The sequence below is a fragment of the Carassius auratus genome, chromosome 37, assembly GCF_003368295.1.
Source record: "Carassius auratus strain Wakin chromosome 37, ASM336829v1, whole genome shotgun sequence".
NCBI classification, from domain to species: Eukaryota; Metazoa; Chordata; class Actinopteri; order Cypriniformes; family Cyprinidae; genus Carassius; species Carassius auratus.
In genome coordinates, this window is record NC_039279.1 from 15,730,273 (window position 1) to 15,752,195 (window position 21,923).

The window sequence follows — 21,923 nt, forward strand, 5'->3', positions numbered from 1 at the left end:
CTACATTGTAAAAACTGGTAAAACTCAATAGCTTCTCTCAGAAGCAGACAGAGAAATTCCTTATATAAATTTTAATAATTCCAAATTATATTTATGTCTTTATATTAAAATGACATACAAGTCTTTGTATTTTGGCACAGAAGTTTTGTTGAGTCTTTGGATTTATTACAGATCATACTGGAGAAGGTTTGATGGCACTTTTCCTTAGTCATGAAAAAAGTTTGTCAATAAATATTTTTGTAATAATTTTCATTAACACTAGGTGCATAGCATCAAAAAGATTCTGCAGTAATACATTTAGTATACTATTATAGTATTATGTACTTATGTCTAATGTTGAGTCAGATGCACTAAACTGAATACTACTCGTTTCCTGTATAAACAAAATGCATTTATTGAAACCAGAGGTGGGTAGTAACGAGTTACAATTACTTCGTTACATTTACTTGAGTAATTTTTCGGGGTAACTAATACTTTTCGGAGTATATTTAAAGATGGGTACTTTATACTCTTACTTGAGTAATTTTTTTGGGAAAAATCTGTACTTTTACTTCGTTACTGTGGGCGATGCCCCTCTCGTTACTTTATCTTAATGCAATAAATGTTATAAATGCTTCAGTTTATTCCAAACGCGCCGTCTACTTTTCTCTGGGCAATGAGCGATGCCCATTCGCGAATGATTCATTCTTTTGAGTCAACTCTGTTCAAAGGCTTGATCGAACCAATTGGCAAACGAGTGAATTTGTTCATGAATCAGTTTGAATGAGTCGTTCAACTCCCTGCCGCAAGCGCTGAGCATCTGAAGCAGTTCACTCAGAGTTGTAATGTTTAAGAATTCCAGCAGCGTTGAAAACGTGGCTATGGAACTGCACTGAATTGAAAGCAAATCTGCAAAGGCTATTATTTGCTTGCGATGGAGATCCTTGTTAGATGAACGCGTGTGCTGTCTACTGTTTAACAGGTAATAACTTGGGCTACATTTGATTACAGTACACGATACCACTGTGACATTAGTTTGTTGTACGTGTGTGGCTTATAACAGAGCGGAGTCAAGTTGAATGCAGCTTCCAAAAGACAAAAAAATAACCGATTAAGATTTCATTAATTTTAATACAATCACACCGGTGCGTGTACGTTCAGCGAGTCATATCATCAGCTGCTAAATTCAGATCCGTGGTCGCTTGCTGGCGCTGAGCCAGAGACAGACACGTTTTTACAGCACTGTGCATTAACCAATCACACACGGTTCTGTTGAGCTTTTGAATGCAGTGGCCAATCAGAAGTGTTCCGATGAGTCATCGCTGAAATGCCGGTGCTTCCTTCACTCGCTCACTGACTGAATACCTCTTTTGTCAGAAACAACAAAGTGCAGATGTGTGTACGAATCTATAATTAAGATATTGATTTCACAGTGTTAACAGTTTCAGTGATTTTAATGGGAGTTTCTGAGAGTGATTGAAATCTACACTGTCAGTGAAAATGATCTTTAATAATGTAAATGTTATTTGCTCTCTTTCTGAACAATGAAAGATTAGTAGCAATATTTATATCACATTAACTTTCAATGTTAAATTCACATTTAATATAAAGTCAGTCATATTAAAAATATGTTATGGCATGACACCTATATTTGTTACTTAAGTAAACAGACAGGGTTTTATAACAAATTACATAAATTGGAGTAAAGGCTGATGAAATATATACATTTACACACACACACACACACACACACACACACACACACATACATTACATAAATTTTTTCTATATAGCCTATCTAAATAAAAATAGGCTCCGTATATTGGACCCAAAGTAACTAGTAACTAACTACTTGAGTAGATTTTTTATCCGATACTCTTTTACTCTTACTCAAGTAACTATTCAAGACTAGTACTTTTACTTTTACTTGAGTAAATATTTCTAGAATTACTTTTACTTTTACTTGAGTAAAGTTTTTGGGTACTCTACCCACCTCTGATTGAAACTGAGCTGCAATTAATTACTCATTCTGACTCGCTCTTTGTGAGGTCAGCAGCAAAAAAAGCACCAATTTAAATCTAACTGCCAGAGAGAAGTTGGAAAATAGTAATGTTTTTGGAACACAATGCATCCTTTGTGAACAGCTCCTTACTCATTCTGCCCTGTCGGCTCTTGATAAGAGTGGTCTGGTGAGGAATGATGACTGTCATATGACTGACTGGCCTGTACTGTACTGAATGCAAAATGAATAAAAACATTACAATCTTGAAATACTGCTGTGGCAGAAAAATTGCATTGGGCGATATGAGCAAAAATTCATATCTCTTTATTTTTGGGCTGTTTTGCGATGGTAGCCTATATATCTCTGTAATTTGGATTTGGATTAAACAAATAAAATGAATGTCAGCATGTAGGCATATATTATGTGCAAAAAAGGGTTAAAATCACATTACATTCTAACGTTGTCAAATAATCATTTTAAAGTAGAAGTTACTAAACTAAAAATGAAAATTATAAAAACAGTACAACAGTACGTTCCTTGCAGTACATTATGATGACATAAAATAATACGATCAGATATACAGGTAATACAAAAACGAATAAATTACCTCATCCGTGATCATGATTCGTTTATCCAATTTAGATACATTGCTATGGTGGAAACGTATTAAAAACGGTATCTCCCATCGTCACCTGCTTCATAGCGTCATCAAGCTTCGCCTTTGTTATTGTTGGAAATGCGCCCTCTTGTGGTCAATTACACAAATCGCATATTGCAGCTTTAATGTGACGATTAAACTTACAAAGGCTATGATTTCATTGAATAAATATGTGTGTTGCATGTTTCAAAGTCAGTTGCTGGTTTGTGTACTTCCGTTACCAGGGAAACCACATTATTTCTGCCGTTCTGAAAGCACCTCCTGCTGGTAGAGAATGAATGTGCATTTTTAATCAGCTGGTCTGTTGTTTTTATTCAGACCAATGTGAAAATCAATCCATGTTTTTAAGCTACAAACAAAGTTGTAAATGTGAATTGGTGGATTAACAAGAAGATTATACAATTTTAAACAATGAAGGATACAGTAAAATATATGTATATGTTATTTAATTCGAGAAATGGCGTTACGAGGGCTAAATCGCGGACCAGGGTGGGTGGGTGCTGGGGTGCTTTGGTGGGTGCTGAATTATGTTAACACACATAGAAACAAGGAGAAAAAGAGATTGATTCCTAATGTCAGATTATTTTTCAATTTATATTATAGTAATTCAGTTCCCTTTACATCTTTAACTAGCCGTTAATGTATCATTTGAATGGGTAACCTATCCTCATTAATCGAGAAAACATTTGCCCCCCCTGAGACAATTGTCAGGAGCCGCCACTAATATACAGTATATGCAGAGTTAAAAAAGATTAAACAGTACATCTACGACTGTTGTTGTGGTTTCATACAAAATAAATTATGAACAAAAAAAATAATAAAAAAACAGGGATTTGCTTGCAAGCACTAATTACTTATTGTAATGCACTGGGTTGTGATGATGTGTATTATATTAGGGCACCAACAGCTGCATTGTAAACACAAGCATGTGAAGTTATGAATGGCCTTCAGGCAAATAAAAAAACAAAAAAACAAAGCCGTTTTAATTTATTGATGCATTCTTAATTAACAAGGATGTCCCAAGGCTACTCTGTTAATTCCATTACTTTCCCAACATTATGAAAATGAACAATTAAATAAAATAGTTTGTTTTCTCCATTTGGTCTCTAGCACACACACACACACACATACACACACAGACACACATACCCTAGTGAAAAATGCATATACTTAAATGTATTTGAAATACATGAATTTCATGCTAAGTATAGTAAAAAAAAAAAAAGAAAAATTATATACTTCATAAAATACCCTGCAATTGTACTTTTAGTAAACTAAACTTGGTATACTTAAAGTTTGCTAAATTGCCAAATTTAGCACTTAATGAATTTTAATTTTGTGGAAGTAATGTTGAAGTCAATTAAAGCTATTCTTTGTATATCTGATTTTGCTAATGTGGAACTATTGCAAGTATACTTCAAGTGCACTTTAAATATTTAGCATTAAAAGACCGATGTTATTCAAAGATCAGACCGTCCTCTTTAAAAGTGACATTAAACACATTTAATACTTAATATTATGAAATGTGCAATGTGCACAAGCATTATGCCAAATAAAGTTACTTTTTTGAGTTACATGAGTTATATGTCAATAAATAAATCAATAGATTTGAACTATACTTAGTATGAAATAAATGTATTACTTTTTACTAGGGTATATATCTAAAACTTTATTAAGACCTTTTACAAAATAAGACCTTTTAAATAAATAACCTTTTTGATCAAAACCTTTGCCTAGTGATATTTAATGAATGACAGCCCAATGTTTAATAGAATATGGAGTATACATTTGTTGTTGTAAAGAACTATGAGTTAACAGGCTTCTTTGAGATAATACACAATGTTTTATACAACAGAGTTCAGTGAATTACCTCCTCCAGCACATCAGCTAGCTTGCTAAGTATTTCTTCTGGAAGGCCTTGGAATGTTGGAACGCTGTGAAAAAAAGATGAAGAGAAAGTTTAAGGTTTTGTAAGCCAACAAATCAAGCTGTTTCCGTCAGGTCACAAAGTATCATATGTGACCAGTAGAAAAACAGCCGAGTGTTCATTTGAAAAGAATGGGCTGCAAAAGAAAAGTATGTGAGTCTTATGAAATGAATTTAGTAATATCAGAAATTCATGAAAATCTATCAAAGCTGTTAAATGAACATTGTAATTGCAAAAAAAAAAAAAAAAAAAAACACCAGCACACTTTTGCAGTCTCAGAAATAATGTCTCAGGTTGAGGTGTGGGTGGACTTCTCACAGGTTTTCATAAAAAAAATAAATAAAAAAAAGGGCTGCCAATCATTTTAAATAGCTAAGAAAACCAGTCAACCAGAAATAACTTTACTGGAAAATCTCTCGGTTGTCTCTCAGTAGAAACAAAAAATCTCCAAATTAAAAATATATGGTTTTCCAGATTTAAATTAGCTAGGGGACATTAAATTAGCTAGTCAACATAAAATCAAAACTGATTCTATTTACTTCTAGCACACAATTATTATTATTTTTTATTTATTTATATATATATATATATATATATATATATATATATTAGGGGTGTAACGATACGCGTATTCGTATTGAACCGTTCGGTACGACGCTTTCGGTTCGGTACGCGGTACGCATTATGTATACCGAACGGTTCGTTGGAGTAATTAATTATATTTGAAAAAAAAAAAAAAAAGAGAGAGATAGAAATATAATGATATGCGATAATGCACTTTTATAGTTCATATTCATGAGTGAATATGGACTTCTGAATACCTTAAACTCCTCAAAGGATACAGCACAATTTACATCTATTTCTGCAGTCACATTGTCCATGAGGGGCAACAGTATTTTGATTCTGAATGCAACACTTCCTCTCTCACTGCTCCATGCAGCTCATAGGCATCTTACATTTCCTTCAAAAGCCAAGTTCTTTCCATGCCTTGACATCATCATCCTGTGGTTTTCAGTAATGCTGGTTTGGGGCCTCTGGGGAAATGTAAGTTTCTTTGAGAATCATATTGCAAAATGTCACTGTTTTGTGTCACCAGACGCTTTGTAGTCCATGATTGAATGACTGTTTAAAAAAAAAATCAAACAAACCCTGACCTCTTCATTCAAGGATTCAATAATTCATTACGCATGAAACCGTAACGTTGTTGTCTTTTTTAGACCACAGTTTCCTGTAGTTGGTGTTTGCTAATGCTATTACTATTGCTTATATTGCAGGTTAGAGATTTCCCACAACTCATCCTTCACCATTGAATCACATGGTTTATTGCATTTCTAAGTTTGCGTTACATTTCGATGCAGTCAGATTTATGTTTTTTGCCTACCAGATGATAAAATTGGCAAAATTATTGGGAGAGAACATGAGTGTGAATGCATTTTTATGGTGGACTGTAGACTAATTCATATTAATTAATAAAAATAAGAATATTCTAATAAAACAAAGCTATGTATAAACAGCTCATGGATTTTCTGAGTGGAAAATGTGAGTGGAAGGAGATGAATTAGATGTAAACTAACAGAGAGAATCTACAGAAAGCAACAGCACTCTAATCATTATGTGTCCTCTGTCTGTGTCCAACCAACACACATTTCACTTTCCTTAGAAAAACCGCTGAAATAAAACGAGAGTTGATTAGAAATATTTGAGAGTAATATGCCATTTCACCTTCCAAAATATTACAATCAAAACTCATAACCCGGAGGATTAATGTTACACAGCAACGGACAGCGAGTGTAAAGCCTGAGTTATCTGTGATTGTGTAACCATTCAGTTCTGTGTTATTCATTCATGAAGAAAATCTATTTCTTTTATTGCATATTAGTGAGGGACAGACCTCTTCCATCAGGGGTTAGGAAGAATAAACAGAAAGGAAAAGGAGAAGCAGCCCACCTCTTCAGAAACTCCATGTACTCTGCATGCTTGATGAGTCCGGTCCTCATCATGATGGTCTGGAAACACTGGCGGTCAATGGCCCATAACTTCACATTTGTGAGGGCTAGAGAACAAAATGTGAATATAAATAAGTGAATAATACCCACACACACAATTATCTAGCCAAACCTATCTTTTTATCTTCATCTGCTTATCTACAATAACATAATATATTATGTATAAAAATATGCGCTAACAATATCACTGTCGACATATCATTAGAAGAGAAATTGTGGTGTTTTGCTCACATAAACCATATTGTCATCTACAATCATTTCTCAGTACAAACATTGCTAATCACTTGACATTTCTTAAATGTCCAATCTGAATTAAATTAATTATGAATTAAATGTAAAAATAAATCCACTGAATTTCTTTCGATGCCTAAGTAAAAGCATTTAAATAAAAACGTATGTTTAATTAATCTTACGAACTTTGGTAGCTCCACCTGTTTCACAATTAAAATGAATGTAATTTAATACATTTATTAAAAAGCCTCTTAATACACATAATATTCTATATAGGGCTATTATAATTCTGAAACAAGAATGGAAATAATTAAAAAACTTTTAATATAAACAGTGACTCAAAATAAAATATAACAACGTTTTTATTTCAGCGATTCAGCTAAAAAAAAAAAAAACAAAACAAAAAAAAAAAATATATATATATATATAATATGTATATATATATATATATATATATATATATATATATATATATATATATATATACAAAAATGACAAAAACAATAAAACTTTAACTATAATTAAAACAGAAAATATAAATTAAAAACTACAATAGTTTATTATTTTAGATAAACTTTATGTCACAGTTAGTTTGCACCGTTATCACTGTCTTGTTGTCATGGTTTTGGATTTGATTTCGGCATTCAGTTCAGGTGTGTCTAGTCATTATTTTAGTTTGGATTGTCCTTTAGTTTGTATTAAAGTTCCTGTCTGTTCAGTTTGAGTTTGTCGGGTCCTTTCGATGCAACCTGTGTTAAAAATCTTCCCTCTGTGTGGATTTACCTATCTGTGGATTATTAAAGCCTGTTTATCTTCATCTTCATCATCTACTGTATGTGTGTTTACCAGCACAGTAAGTGTGACACCTTAATCTTCAATTGTCCTATTTATTTATAAGAATTGGGTAAATAAAACAATTAAGATCCTTTTCATAAAAAGAAAGTAATTAACTTCAGTCTAAATTCCTAAAGAAACCTTAATCCATTTGCAAAATGATTTGCAGATCCTCACGTTCCCCACAAAGCAACTTTTAAAGTCATTGTCACTCACTTAGTTTCAGCCGACTTGATTTTTTTCAGTCTGGGAATGCTCCAAGACAGTACCAATATATTACTTGTCCTCTAAGACATGCCTTCAGGAGGGGGGATTTGCCCCCTTTTTTTTTTTTTTTTATGAAAAGGCCTCAAAATCTGACAGGTCGAAGTTAGATATTAGCATAAACTTTCTTCAGAACAGCTATATTGTTTACAGCTCACTCATGGGACCACATTATAAGCCTTAAATGTCAGACTGTCCACTACAGACTCCAGTGTTCTCATTTTTGAACAATAAATTATGCAAGTGAGTATTAGAAAATATTAATATAGCATATTGTTATGCTATTCCAATCACAGCCAAAAACTTTATTTTTACCCAATCACTGTAAAGATCTGCAATGCATCTGAAGAACAATACTAAAATCGCTTTATTGCTTGAAGGACCGAAATGATGGCACATCTACGGATGCAAACTCATGCAATCATATGAAATAGCAGTAAAAGTGTTTCCCTTTCAATAAGCCCTCATTTACCAGGATCGCATTCATGAGCACGCAACACTTGCACCATAATTGAGCGAGTGCAAATGACACTTGACAAGAAACACTTCACAAGACCATTTTCAGAACAAAATTCACACACTTTAATCATTTTGCAGAGCAACCATTACGTCCACGTTAATACACCTTATCTCATGTAGAAACCGTTATCTAGCTTTTAAATTAGTGTTTTGTTTTAATACTGTACTTTTAAACCCATTGAGTCTTGACCAATTATGATGGATTTATTGTATAGGACAGGAATTCTGCTAGTCCAAAAACGTCTGGGTTTTGTAACAACCTTACAAATTCACATACTTCTTTCTAGTTATCAAATAACCATTAGGACTGGGTGATTTAGTTCATGTTATAAAAGTCAAGAATATTGACATTTTGAGATTGTGTACGTTGCAAAAAAAAAGATAATTTCACTTTAGCAAACTGGCCATGAACTTGTAAATCAATAAAAATAAATATTTAATTAAATGTAACTTTTTGTGTGCATATATGTATATATATGTGTATATATATATATATATATATGTATATATATTTTTTTTTATTTATTTTAACACACACACACACACGTGTTTATGTGTGTGTGTGTGTGTTTATACCCATATGAATGAGAATGTTTATTTAGTTAAAACAGTGTATTTTTATAAAGATTATAATATATAAATATTAAATATAAATAAACAATTTAATAAAATAATCTAATGTAAATGCACTGTATCACATGAATATTTTATACACAAAATGAATAACTTAACAAAATTAACATAAGCAAAAATGTTTACCAAATATCATATACAGGAGCATCTCAATAAATTAGAATGTCGTGGAAAAGTTCATTTCAGTAATTCAACTCAAATTGTGAACTGGTGTTTTTTTTTTTTTTTTAATTAAATGTGAGCCAAAGTCATCACAATTAAAAGAACCAAAGACTTAAATGACTTCAGTCTGTGAGCATTGAATTTATTTGAGTTGAATTACTGAAATAAATTAACTTTTCAACGACATTCTAATTTATTGATAAAAATATTTCATATGATAAAATTTAAATAGATTTTAATAAAGTACAAATATATGATTATTATACCTACATATTTATCTACATATATACCAACATGTTTGTTTGTTCATTCATTCATTTACTGAAATGTATCCTTGCTTTAATATTTAAGCTACTTGGCAAAATTGTTTTATATTTTGATCATAAGTCCTCTTATAAAAAATAAAAAAAAAAGAAAGAAAAAAAAAACGTATATTTCAGATCAAATAAATAAATCCTAAGACATACTGTATATCATCAAAAAGCTGAAAAACATTGAGATTTAGATATTTTTAGCAATACTGTGCAGTACCAATTACTATTACCACCATTTGAGACATAAAAATTACAAAGTTTGAGCACATGCTGTTCTCCAGAGGAATTAAGGCATCTACATTGTGAACTGACAGCAGTGCAAGCAAATATAATTGGCAACCACACTTGAGACAAGTGGTCCCAATTAAGATGCTGCTTTTAAGTCAAAATAACAATGGCAGTGAATCAAAATTAGAATAAAAAAATCATACTTCACCGAACAATTGTAGACAGGCCCATTTGGCTCATTTTGATACAAAATGAACAGAACATTGCTGCTTGGCTGCTCTTGGACCAGAACGTCTTGTTTAATCTGAATGTGCCGCACAGCTTCGGGCTTTAATTATCCATGAATCCACATCAAAACCATTTCCCAACACCTTATTAAATACTGTCTGAGTACTTGATCTGTCTCTACTGTTCAATGGGAGACAAAATACAAGACAGAAAATTAAACGTCTTTATGGTTGTTTGTCTCTTTGAGTGGTTTGGTCACGAGCCACACTATTGTTCTTGTCATTCAGATCCTGCAAACCCTCCATTTGATGGGGGAAAATCTATTCCACAGGAACCTTTACACTCTGATTGTATAACACAAGGCTCTTTTTGATCCCTTGTCATGGCATTGATTAGAAGGATGTTGATTTTGCAGTCATAAATCTAAGATCCTAAGAATGAAGATTATGGATCAGATGCTCTTTCATGAGAGGGTTTGTTCTGCCAGTGTGCTTTTATACAGGTTTGCAATTACTCCAGAAACCATTAACAGCACAGACAGGCCTCGCTAACAGTTATCATCAATGCAAAATACAATCAGTCATTGTAATGTAATGTGTAAATTAAAGCAGATATCTTCAGTGCCGCAAAGACCAGTTATCTGAATGTTTTAAGTAAGGACATCAATACTGGACTCTAATAACAATGTGACCTAGCCAGATGTGTGATGACAAAATGACGTGTGATAAAAGCTCCAGCATCTCTTTCCTGTAGAGATGAGATGTCATGATGTATTTTGAAATGCAATGATTCTCAAAACCGATTTTAAAACAGCCAAAACTAATATGCCACTGAATAAAAATAAAAGGTCTTTATTGGCATTGATGGTTCCCTTCAACAACCATGAAATCATGAGGTCTTTAGATAATTGAAATGTTCTTCACGCTATAAAAAAAAAAAATTCTTATTTTCTTTGGGCAACTCTGAATGGTACTTCTATGGCATCAATGCAAATAAACTTTATTTTGGAAAAACTTAAAGACTTTATTTGGGGTCATGTGGATTATTTGTGGAAAACTGGGATCATATGAATAGCTTGTGGATTATTATGATGTTTTTATTAGCTGTTTGGACGGTTCGGCACCCATTCACTGCAGATGTTCCTATGGTGAGCAACTGATGTGATGCTACATTACTCCAAATCTCGAATGAGCTGAGGGGAAAGTATTTTGGGTGAACTATCCTTTTTAAACATTAAAAAAGTTCAGATTTTGTCTTGACACACAGCATTTCAGTTTGAACAGGCAGTCACTGGTACTCCCTTCAGTGGCACCTAGTAAAGACATGGTGTAATGTGTAGCACCTGATGTCAAAGAGTTCATCTTCACATAGTGTTTTTAGTAGCTGTCTCTTTAATAATGAAATGCAGGTCACATTTGGGGTCAATTACTACTGTAGACCAACAGCATCTCAAATAAGAGCCAAGCAATTACAGCACTGCCTGCCCAGAGAGACTATCGACAGGAATACTTCACGCAAGCAGCACGTATTGATTCTTTTTTATCACTCTCTCCGTCACTAATGTCAGCAGCAGCGATACAAGGTAACCAATTGAATCTTCTTTCTCTATAGGATATTGGCAACGTTGAGGAAAGGAGCAGAAATGATGAGCGTGAATGGAGGGTTTGAATGCTCTTTAGTGTCTGGGATTGTTGGCATTATGTTGCCAGATTGTGACTTCAGGTTGCTATTCTGGCCATGAACTGCACGCTAGGACAGGGAGGAAGAACAACTAACTGACATACAAAGAGACGCATCTCTTGTAGAACTGGTAGAAACCTTTGCACCCTGACTTAATTCAAAACCATCTGATCTGTAGAAGCCTTTTAAACAATATTAACAGTTGGGGATTAAAAATATAGAAAAAAATATTAGTAGATGACTTCTTCATGTGTGCTGTTCATTTTTATGAAGGCATGACATTTCCTGATTCACATTTATTGGTAGCACACTTGCACCGAAAAAAGTGGAACAATTTTCACTCAGAAATAGCTAATCAATACCACAAAGAATCATGAGGAAGTGGCAGGTAACACAATTAATTAACCAGGAAATTGCAAAGCTGCAAAGAAACAAAGTAGAAAGGACATTTGAAAAATATTGTTATGGTATGTGCAATTAAAGCATAATACTACATTCACTACCAGTCAAATGTTTGGAATAACAATAATAATAGTATTCACAACATTATTGTTTTTACTGTTTTTTTTTTTTGTTTTTTTTTTTGCTTTAATCAGAAATACAGTAAAATGGCATATTATGCAATATTACAATTAACTAGTTTACTATTGTAATATATTTTAAAATTCAAGCTTAATCTTCAGCTTACAGCTTCTAGTTTCATACTGTATGTCTTTTGTAACATTATAAATGTATTCAGTGTCACTTTTGATCAATGTAATGATTAACAATTCCTGTTAAATAAAAGTATGCATGTACAGTATGTATGTATTTATCTTCTTCCAAACTTTTGAATGGTAGTATTTCACAGTTTCCACAAAAATATGAAACAATTGTTTGTAACGCCGATAATAACAAGAAATGTTTTTTGAGCAGCAAATCAGCACATCAGAATGATTTCTTAAGGATCACGTGACACTGAATTCTGGAGTACTGATGCCGTAAAATTATGATTTGCATCACAGAAATCAGTTGACATTTTTTTTTATTAAAATAGTGAACCTTTAGTGAACTGGGCACTGAAACAACACAGACAGCATGTGCATACACTGTAAAAAATGACAGTGATTTTAACGGTAAAAAACTGTAAAAGTGCTACAGTACAAACCTGTTAAATGGTAAACGGTAATTTCCTGTAAACTTTACAAACTTTACACTTCAATAAGTTGGTATATTAATATCATATAATTACAGTTAAATTACAATATTAAACTGTACATTTAAGGTAAAACCGTTAATCCTAAAATGGTGTTGCTGTATTTTTTACAGTATAAAACAGTTAAACAAAAAACAGTGTTACCGTATTTTTTATGGTATAATTCTGGCAAACACAACTGCGGTTTTTTTAACGTATAATTAACAGAATATTTTTTACAGTGTAAAAACAACAGTATCTTTTCCCACTTCAACATCTGTTTTTACCAAATATTTGAGAGTGAAACACAGATTTTAACTTTGAAATATAAAGAATTTCACTGAAATGCCTATGCTTTCATACCAGAGAGCAAAACATAATAAGAACTTTCATTCCAGTCACATCGACTCAGCAAATATAACTGATATTCAATTTGCCCATCACTGTCAGCATGAATTTTAAAAAGGAAGTCATCATTCAAATACATGTGGAGGTTTAACATGGGTACAATTTAAAGTGTTGAGGTTATGCAAGACTACCACTATAATAACTCCCAGAAGCCTCTGCTTCACAAGCATATGTGCTTGAGACAGACTCTGCGGTATCAGAGGACAAATTAAACTCGTCAGACTCATTTTTGGCTAAGCCGGCAGACATATCCCCTTGATATTTTCAGTTCCCAGTAATGCCTGCAGAGACCAAAATGAGCCTGACCAAGAAATAATGATTAATATTGCAAATCACATTAGAGATGAAAGCACCTGATTCCCTTAGTTTTGCAGATGCTTCATTCTCATAAAACATTTTGGCTGTGATGATGTAAAAAAAATACATTAAAAGCATATGTAAATGCATCTTGTGTCAATGCCACAAGATAATAAGAACCCCAAATAAAATTGCAGGGAAGATGGTAATGTGGTGGACAGATACTTAAGCTGTTAACTGAAAGTTTCTAGTTTTTTTTTTGGCTTTCAAAAACATATGAAACCAACAATAAAAATATTTCTAAGTTGGAACATGGATTTTAACTTTGTTATTGACCCAGCTAAAAAAAAATATGTTAAAATTAAATTCTTGAAAGAGTTATATTTATTATAATTCTTATAATTATATATATATATATATATATATATATATATATATATATATATATATATATATATATATATATATATATATATATATATATATATATATATATATATATATATATTATATACACACACACACACACACAAATTCCTACCGGAATACCTAGAAAGTACTGCCACATACTGTATAGAAGAGTTGAGTTGCTAAATCACTGCTGTGCCCTTGAGCAAAAAACATGAAGCACTTGAAATATTTTATGAGGAACATGGCTAGACTGTTCAATAAAAGTGAAAGACTCTGACTGACAAGCTCTAAAATGACAACGGAATAAAGACAAAAACAAAAATAAATCTGAAGCACTGAAAATTCCCATTCCACCATCAGGCAATAATTAAGACATTGTGGCCAAAGACTCTCCAAGGTCTTCAAGGAACACAGCTGGAAAGTTACAGAAATCAGTTGAGTCTTGGGTCCCAAAAAACAAATAAATAAATAAATAAATATCAAACAGCACCTACTGTACATCACCACAGGCTGTGTGGGAAGGTTTAAAAAAATTAAATAAAAAAATAATCTGCTCTCATCAAAAAACAAACTCCAGCATATCCAGTTGCCAGACACTAATGGTACTTCGATTGTGACTGGGTTCTATGGTCAGATAAAAAAAAATTAAAATTAAAATTGGTACACACAATACTGGTTCAAAGGGATATACAGGGACAAAAATAAATAAATATAAAAAAATAAATAAAAACTTATCCCTTGCCAATTTTGTTCAAACACATGGCATCTTGGATTCTATCAAATACCAACAGTTAGAAATCTTATAATGGCACCATTACTGGCTCTTCCATCAGGACAATGGTCAAAAGCAAACATCTAAATCAAAAACAAAAAATGGGTCACTGAGAACAAAATGAAGGTTTTACATTAATTCTATCCCAGATCCCTGACCTGAACCCTGTAGAAAATGAGTATGGTGAACTGAAGAGGAGAAGCACCAGCATGAACCTGGGAATCTAAAGGGTCTGAAGTGATCTGCATGATGGAATGGTCTCTATCTCTTGTCAGGTGTTCTCTAACCTCATCAGGCATCAAAGGAGAGACTAAGAGCTGTTATCTTGGCAAATGGACATGGTAAAAACTACTGGCCATTAAAAATACTTGTGCTTGTGTCGTCGTTTCTGCAGAATCAATATTACGTACTTTACTGTATGTTTTATGGCAATTTCAAAGTGAAATGTACAGTGAGCGGCACTAAAATGCTCAATCAATACGTGACTGTAGCATGTTTTTATTACTTCGGTACAGGCACGGATTTCTCTGTTTTCAGGTATATTGCAGCAATTCAGAATTTAAATGTCCAGGGAGTGTCGCTAAAAAGTTATCGCTCTATTGTTTAGAAAATATTTCCTACACCAAACCCAACCCTAAAGCTATCTAAAAGTGTTAACAAACATAAAAGTGATATACAAATGCATTTGCTGATGCAACTGTGTTATTTTAACTTCCTTATTCATGAGTTTGAGCTTTTCTGTCAAACCTTAGATTCACAGGATTCATACTGGAGAGTTTCATCTCACAAGTGCAATGCCGGATCACATGAGCTGCTGAGTAAACCTCCTGAATTAGAAAACTCATGAAATATGAAGCAGTACATGTGACACTAACAATTAAAAGTATCAGTTTTCAAATCTTGCAGCATGTTTTGAAGTCAAAAATTAGGCTTTTTTTAACAGAAACTCTGGCCCTGTAAGTCATACTTTGAGTGAAAAGGAATAAAAGTTTGATTGCTTCTAGCATCTATTTCAATGGGAAACTGCCCCAATTCATATGTATAGGTACATTTTTGCAGAAATGTAGACAGGGGTTAATGTTTCAGTGAGCCTGGGTAGACAATTACACAATGAAAATCTTAACATATCTTCTTAGTGCATATTGAGGATGCAAGACAAAATTGTTCTTCTGAGTCAGATATTTTTAATGAATCAATTGATCTAGTTCACAATAATTATTCATTCACAAAATTGGACTAGCTTAATTCTGCTCTCAAATTCACACAATGATCCAAAGAGTGACAACTTACATTTAGTATTTCCCACACAAAACTATTGTATAAAGATCTAAAATAAAATTCATGAGTCACATGAATCATGGACCATTTTCATGAACTTGAATAGTGCTTTTACACCATTTATAGAAGCTTGGCAGCTCTCATTCACTGACAGAATTAGCATTCTTATGTGAACCAACTGTTCTTTTAGGATCATGCCAACAGGTCAAACCTCTAATCAACAAGCCCTGAATACACGTCACGATAGCGGCTAGAATAACACATGTGAGATGTACCACAATGATCCGGTCTTCCTGCTTTGGAAATGTTCAATTCGTAGGTAATTACAAAACTCCTGCCAATAACATAATGATAAAGTCCCCAATGATAAACACGAGTGGTAAGACAATAATACAGCTGGCTCAGAGCCAGTTCCAAGCAGATGTTAGCCGCTGTTATTCTGATGAATATCCAATATCATAAAAGCAGAGGCAACTTTTAATCTGTCATCAAGCTGTTAGCCAACTTTCAACATTGTTCAACGAGCAAAGCGGCCAGCCTCATGTCAATCAAACCCATTTAATGTGTGGTGGGAGACACTGGGGAGGAGAATAAACACAGAAAACAAGCAAGTGACAGTGGCACAGCAGAGAGGATGATCGGTCAACTTAAATCAAGTCTAATCTACTTCTTGATTAGCTGTCTTAATGTTATTCATGATGACGAATCACTGCAGCACTCTTATGCGAGATTGCTTTTCTGTCAACCTGATTAAACGAGGCATCACTGAAACGAGGAAAATCTGGAGACCTAAGTACCTTCTGCTTTCATGTCAGTTGGTTGTCAAATTGGATGTCAAATGTTTTTGTATTAGACAATGATGTGATTTGAAGTCTTTGAGAGAAATGAGCAGAGTGTTCTTAAATGTTTATCAGGTCAAAACACATTAAACATTCAGTCCTAACCCTAAGCAAGGGCTCTACAGAATTTCCAGCCATTTACTGAATATAATTAATAAATCTGTCTATTTAGAGCAATTTGTCTCTGCATATATAGTTGTGGTCAAAATTTTACATACGGTTTGCAATATCTGCAAAATGTTAATTATATTATCAAAATAAGAGGGACTGTGTTAAATGTGATTCTTTTTATTTTTTACTGACCTGCATAAGATAATTTCACAAAGACATTAACATTGTCCACATGAGAAAATAATTGCTGAATTTATAAATTTTTTTATAAAAAGTTTACATACGCTTGATTTTTTAGTTTGTTTGTTTGTTTTTTTCATGAGTCCCTTTTTTGTACTGGACAGTTACACTGCCCACTGTTCTGCAGAAAAATCCTTCAGGTCCCAAAAGTTATTTGGTTTTCCAGCATCTTTTGCATATGTGATCCCTTTACCAACAATAACCGTATGATTTTGAGATCATCTTTTCACACTGAGGACAAAGGAGGGACTCATATCCAACTATTTCAAAAACATTAAAATGGTTACTGATAATCCAGAAGTAAAAATGATCCATAAAGAGGGTGGGGTCTAAACTTTTGAACAGAATTAAGATGTGCAGGTTTTTTTTTTTTTTTTTAGTACTGCCCTTCAGAAGCAACTAAAAACATCTGATGTTTGATGTGATGAATTTTCATCAGCCAATACTCACATGTTACTTCAGAAATCATTGTAATACGCAGATTTGGTGCTCAAATATTATCAGTTATTACTGGTGTTATTAATAATGATTCTTATTATAAAATCTGAAAACTGTTTTTGTTTTTAGGATATTTTTGTAAAATATAAAATTAACAAAATGTATTTAAAATAATACATTTATGTAGCATTATAAATGTCTTTTAAATTGTAACATTTTGACCAATTTAATGCATCTCTTTTCTTATTATAATTTTAAAAATTACTCCAAACATTTGAATGGCAGTTACTAACTCCGACCTCATTCATCATCCACCCTGAGCTGCTTCTGTGTACACCAGTGAGCTCAAACTAGATAAAATTGATTATTGCATTTTAAATATGTTTTTTTTTTGTTTTTTTTTTGTTTTTTTTGCATAGATGCATCGAATCACTACAGGAGGACTTTGTTTACCCGGAGCCATGTGATATACTTTTTTTTTTTATTGATAGGCGTTTTTTATTTCACTTTTTTTGGACTGAAGTACTGCAACACCCGCTGAGTCCCATGAAACAGCTTGAAAGATCAAAGACAATTTTTAATATAACTCCGACTGGATTCGTCTAAAAAGAAGAAAGTCGAATACACCTAGGATGTATTGAGGGTGAATAATTTGTGGGTTAATTTTAATTTTTAGGTGAACTAACCCTTAAAGCAGTAAAAATTTGCTTTCTAGATTTATAGTAATAAGGAATTTTTTTAAGCAGCAAATCAGCACATTGGATTGATTTCTGAAGGATCATGTGACACCGAAGACTTAAGTAAAGATGCTGAATATTCATCTTTGCATCACAGGAATAAATTATATTTTTAAATATATTAAAGTAGAAAACAGTGTTTTTGCGATTTTTATATTATTTCACAATATTACTGTTTTTACTGTAGTTTTGATCAAATAAATGCAGCCTTGGTGAGCATGAAACATGAAAAACATTACAATAAAAACCTTGACTGGCAGTGTATAGTATAAAAGCAGTGAGGAAAACTCTTAACTAAGAATTTACTGAGTTATACTGTCACTCTAATGAAAAAATATATAATTATGCTCCAGTATCTCAAACAGTAAACAAATCAAGATCATGGGTTTGTGCTTGTTTGTATTAAAGCATTTGCCAAATACAAGAAGAAAAAAAAAAAAGAGAAAAATTTGTTTTTCAATTGAACTGACAGGAGTTATTCTGACACACAATCTTGAAAAAAGTCTGTTTCCAACATAGCAGACACATCTGAGGCAATTACTACTGGAAACATACAGTCTGTTGTGATTACAGTGAGATGAGGAGTTCGCTGCAGGGATCTCTTACAGAAGAATGGAGCTCAGGCTTCAAATGACACAACTGACTAATAGATAAATATATAGCAAACTGCACTCAAAAGCTGCTAAAGAATTACAGAAGCCTATGAAAGGATGCCACAGCAATGAAAGGCATGTGCATTTCACTATGTGTACAGTAAACAGAGACCTGCTATTAGATTGAGGAAAGGAATTTTGTCAAACTGATATCTGAACGCTGTCCAAAGCAATTATTTGGCCCATTTCAGAAGGTCTATCTATCTCTGTTATTTAACAAATTAAAGCTATCCCTTGAGAGCAGCCGCAGTCGTGTTGTGAATGCCATATTTTGAATTCAAGTGCACTAACTGTAATTTAAGATGAATTACTTGACCCTTTAAACCATATTAAATGCTACACTAATTTATTTGGTTAAGTTATGCTGCAAAATATAGATTACACTTAAGAGTGAGATGCCTGTGTGACCGAATGATAAAAACCTCTTAAGAAATCCACAGCCTATTTACGGTCTTTGGTAATTCCTGGTTTGATGTGCCTAGAAAATGGCAAAAGACTGATCATCTTCTTATATAAAACCACTTGAGAAACAAAAAGTCTTTAAATTAATAACACTTTGTTGGGAGAGGAAGATTATGCGTGGATTTAAAATTACAGTTTAATTCTGTGCTTCTTATTGCTAAATATAAATATAAATTCACCAACACCAACACAAAACTTGTATTTTTCTAAATAAATAAATATAAAATAAATATATATTTTGTTAGTTGCCTAGACAAATCATTTGGCAGTAGCATCTAATGAACTACACTGGCTCAAACTCTTAAATTATCCTGCATGCCAGAACAACCACCATATTTTTTTTTATATCTCTGTATGATAGTTATGCTGATTTGACCAAGAAAAAAAAAACATCAAATCACATTTGCATTTTGTTCCATTTCAGAAGAGAAAAATACTTTTGCAATATAGAGGCAGAGAGACAATAATACATCTAATATGCTTTAGTGACACTCGTGTCTTGCATATTAAACAGTCTTTCAAACCATATCTTTCCTGTATTTCTGCTCTCTTTTTGCCTCTCCAAACTATTTTAGTAAACGCTCCCTTTTCCCTAACATAAACTCATGTATGGAAATACACAGTAGATTACATGCATTCTATTATTTATTCCATGTCAACTGAACCATTGTGCACCGCTGTGGCTGAGCACTTCTAAAATGTGACTAGGTGTGGTAAACAGCAGCATAAAATACAATATATTTACAACCCTGTGCAATTCTATAAATAAATCATAACACATGTCAGTTTTGTTCTACCAAGGTGAGAATGAGGGGATTTGATTGATTTTGACAAACACCCCAAGTGTATTTATTGCTTCTGACAGTCAATAATCTCTCCTGTGCAGAGAAGCAGTAGTTTGGTTTTCAAACTTTTTAAGCCAGGTACCTTTGATCAAATCAGAACATCCAAGAACCCACCTAGTCACAGCAATGACTTCCTTTGTACTTCACTACTTTTTTGATGCAAATTCAGTTTTATTCCTATGATGATGCATTTTAAAAGCTTGTTCTGTGATGATTAAACTAAACAGCTCTTAAAGGAAAAAAACAAACATGTTTTACAAGTTGCTGTTATTAACCAGGGGCAGGTGTTCTTATGGGAAAGAGCATTTTATTTCTAGAGGGCTTCTGTTTGGACAACATCTAACCTAAAATTAATGAGTTTGTTTCAGAACAGATTTGGAGAAGTGTAGTCATCCATCACTTGCTCACTAATGGATCATCTGCAGTGAATGGGTGCCGTCGGTATGAGAGTCCAAACAGCTGATAAAAGAAAAAAAATAAAATAATAACAACATCCACACGACTCCAATCCATCAATTAATGTCTTGTGAAGTGAAATGTTTGTAAGAAACAAATCCATCGTTAAGGCATTAAGGCTTCAAACTGAAATATTGGAGGAAGTGTTATTATTAATTATGACTTATATTTTGGCCAGAAGCAATGGCTTAAAGGTAAAATGTCTTAATGATGGATTTGTGTCTAACAAACATGCAGCTTTTCACTTCACAAGACATCTATTTGGACTCTCATTCTGACAGCAGCCATTCACTGCAGAACATCCATTTGTGAGCAAGTGATGCAATGCAAAATTTCTCCAAATCTGTTCTGATTTGTATTATATTTGGTAATTGTATTTATTTAGTTCTTTGTGTATGTGTTATTCCTTTAAAGATTCTTCCATCTGTCCTACAGCTGTCGGACCAATCAAATTAGCGATATCTTGTTCAGACTGTTGAATCCAGACATCTAGATGTCACTTTCTATTTGACTTTGAGGGCAAACTGAATAATGTCTCACCTTTGCAGCCAAATGCCTTCACAGAGAATATAATTGCAGTCACTCCAGGAGAACACAGTCTATGAATCACTCACACAAAGCTATTTAAAAGATCAGAAATCAATAAAACATGAATTAAAGCAATAAAGCTAAAACTATTTTCAGTGAAACTTTTCAGTTGAACACTTGTATACTGAAAAGAAAAAAATATATATATATTGGATTTATGTGTACATTCAAAGAAAATTAAACCTCCAAACGTCTGTTCATTGTGTCTGCTTAACTGAATAGACGACATTAACTAATTGCATAGCATGTATTATGGCTTATTATATGTTATAATATAACATATACTACTGACATATTGGGATTTCTTCAACACAAACACAATACTTCATAATTTTAACACAGAATTTTCTGTAAAGCTGCTTTTGAACAAAATGTATCATGATTTACATTGAATTTAATATTAAACCAATAATTAAATAAATATTCTGGGTTAAACAGAAGTTAAACTCTGTCACAGAAAACAAACAAAAATGTGTTGATAATTTACATGCAATAGATATGTACTGTATATGCATACAGCATTAGTTTTTCTCTCAATAGTTTTTGCAA

The 21,923-nt window shown here is 32.9% G+C and overlaps 1 protein-coding gene across 2 annotated transcripts in view; it reads right to left on the reverse strand.

Annotated features, from left to right (window-relative positions):
• Positions 1-21,923, reverse strand: part of LOC113056342 (cGMP-dependent protein kinase 1-like) — a 159,285-nt gene that overhangs the window by 57,911 nt on the left and 79,451 nt on the right. For both annotated transcript variants that reach the window (XM_026223076.1, XM_026223075.1), the window contains exons 4-5: positions 6,514-6,619; positions 4,510-4,573 (exon numbers count right to left, since the gene is read on the reverse strand). In XM_026223076.1, the coding sequence (XP_026078861.1) occupies positions 4,510-4,573; positions 6,514-6,619 (170 nt within the window). The remainder of the gene's footprint in view (positions 1-4,509; positions 4,574-6,513; positions 6,620-21,923) is intronic.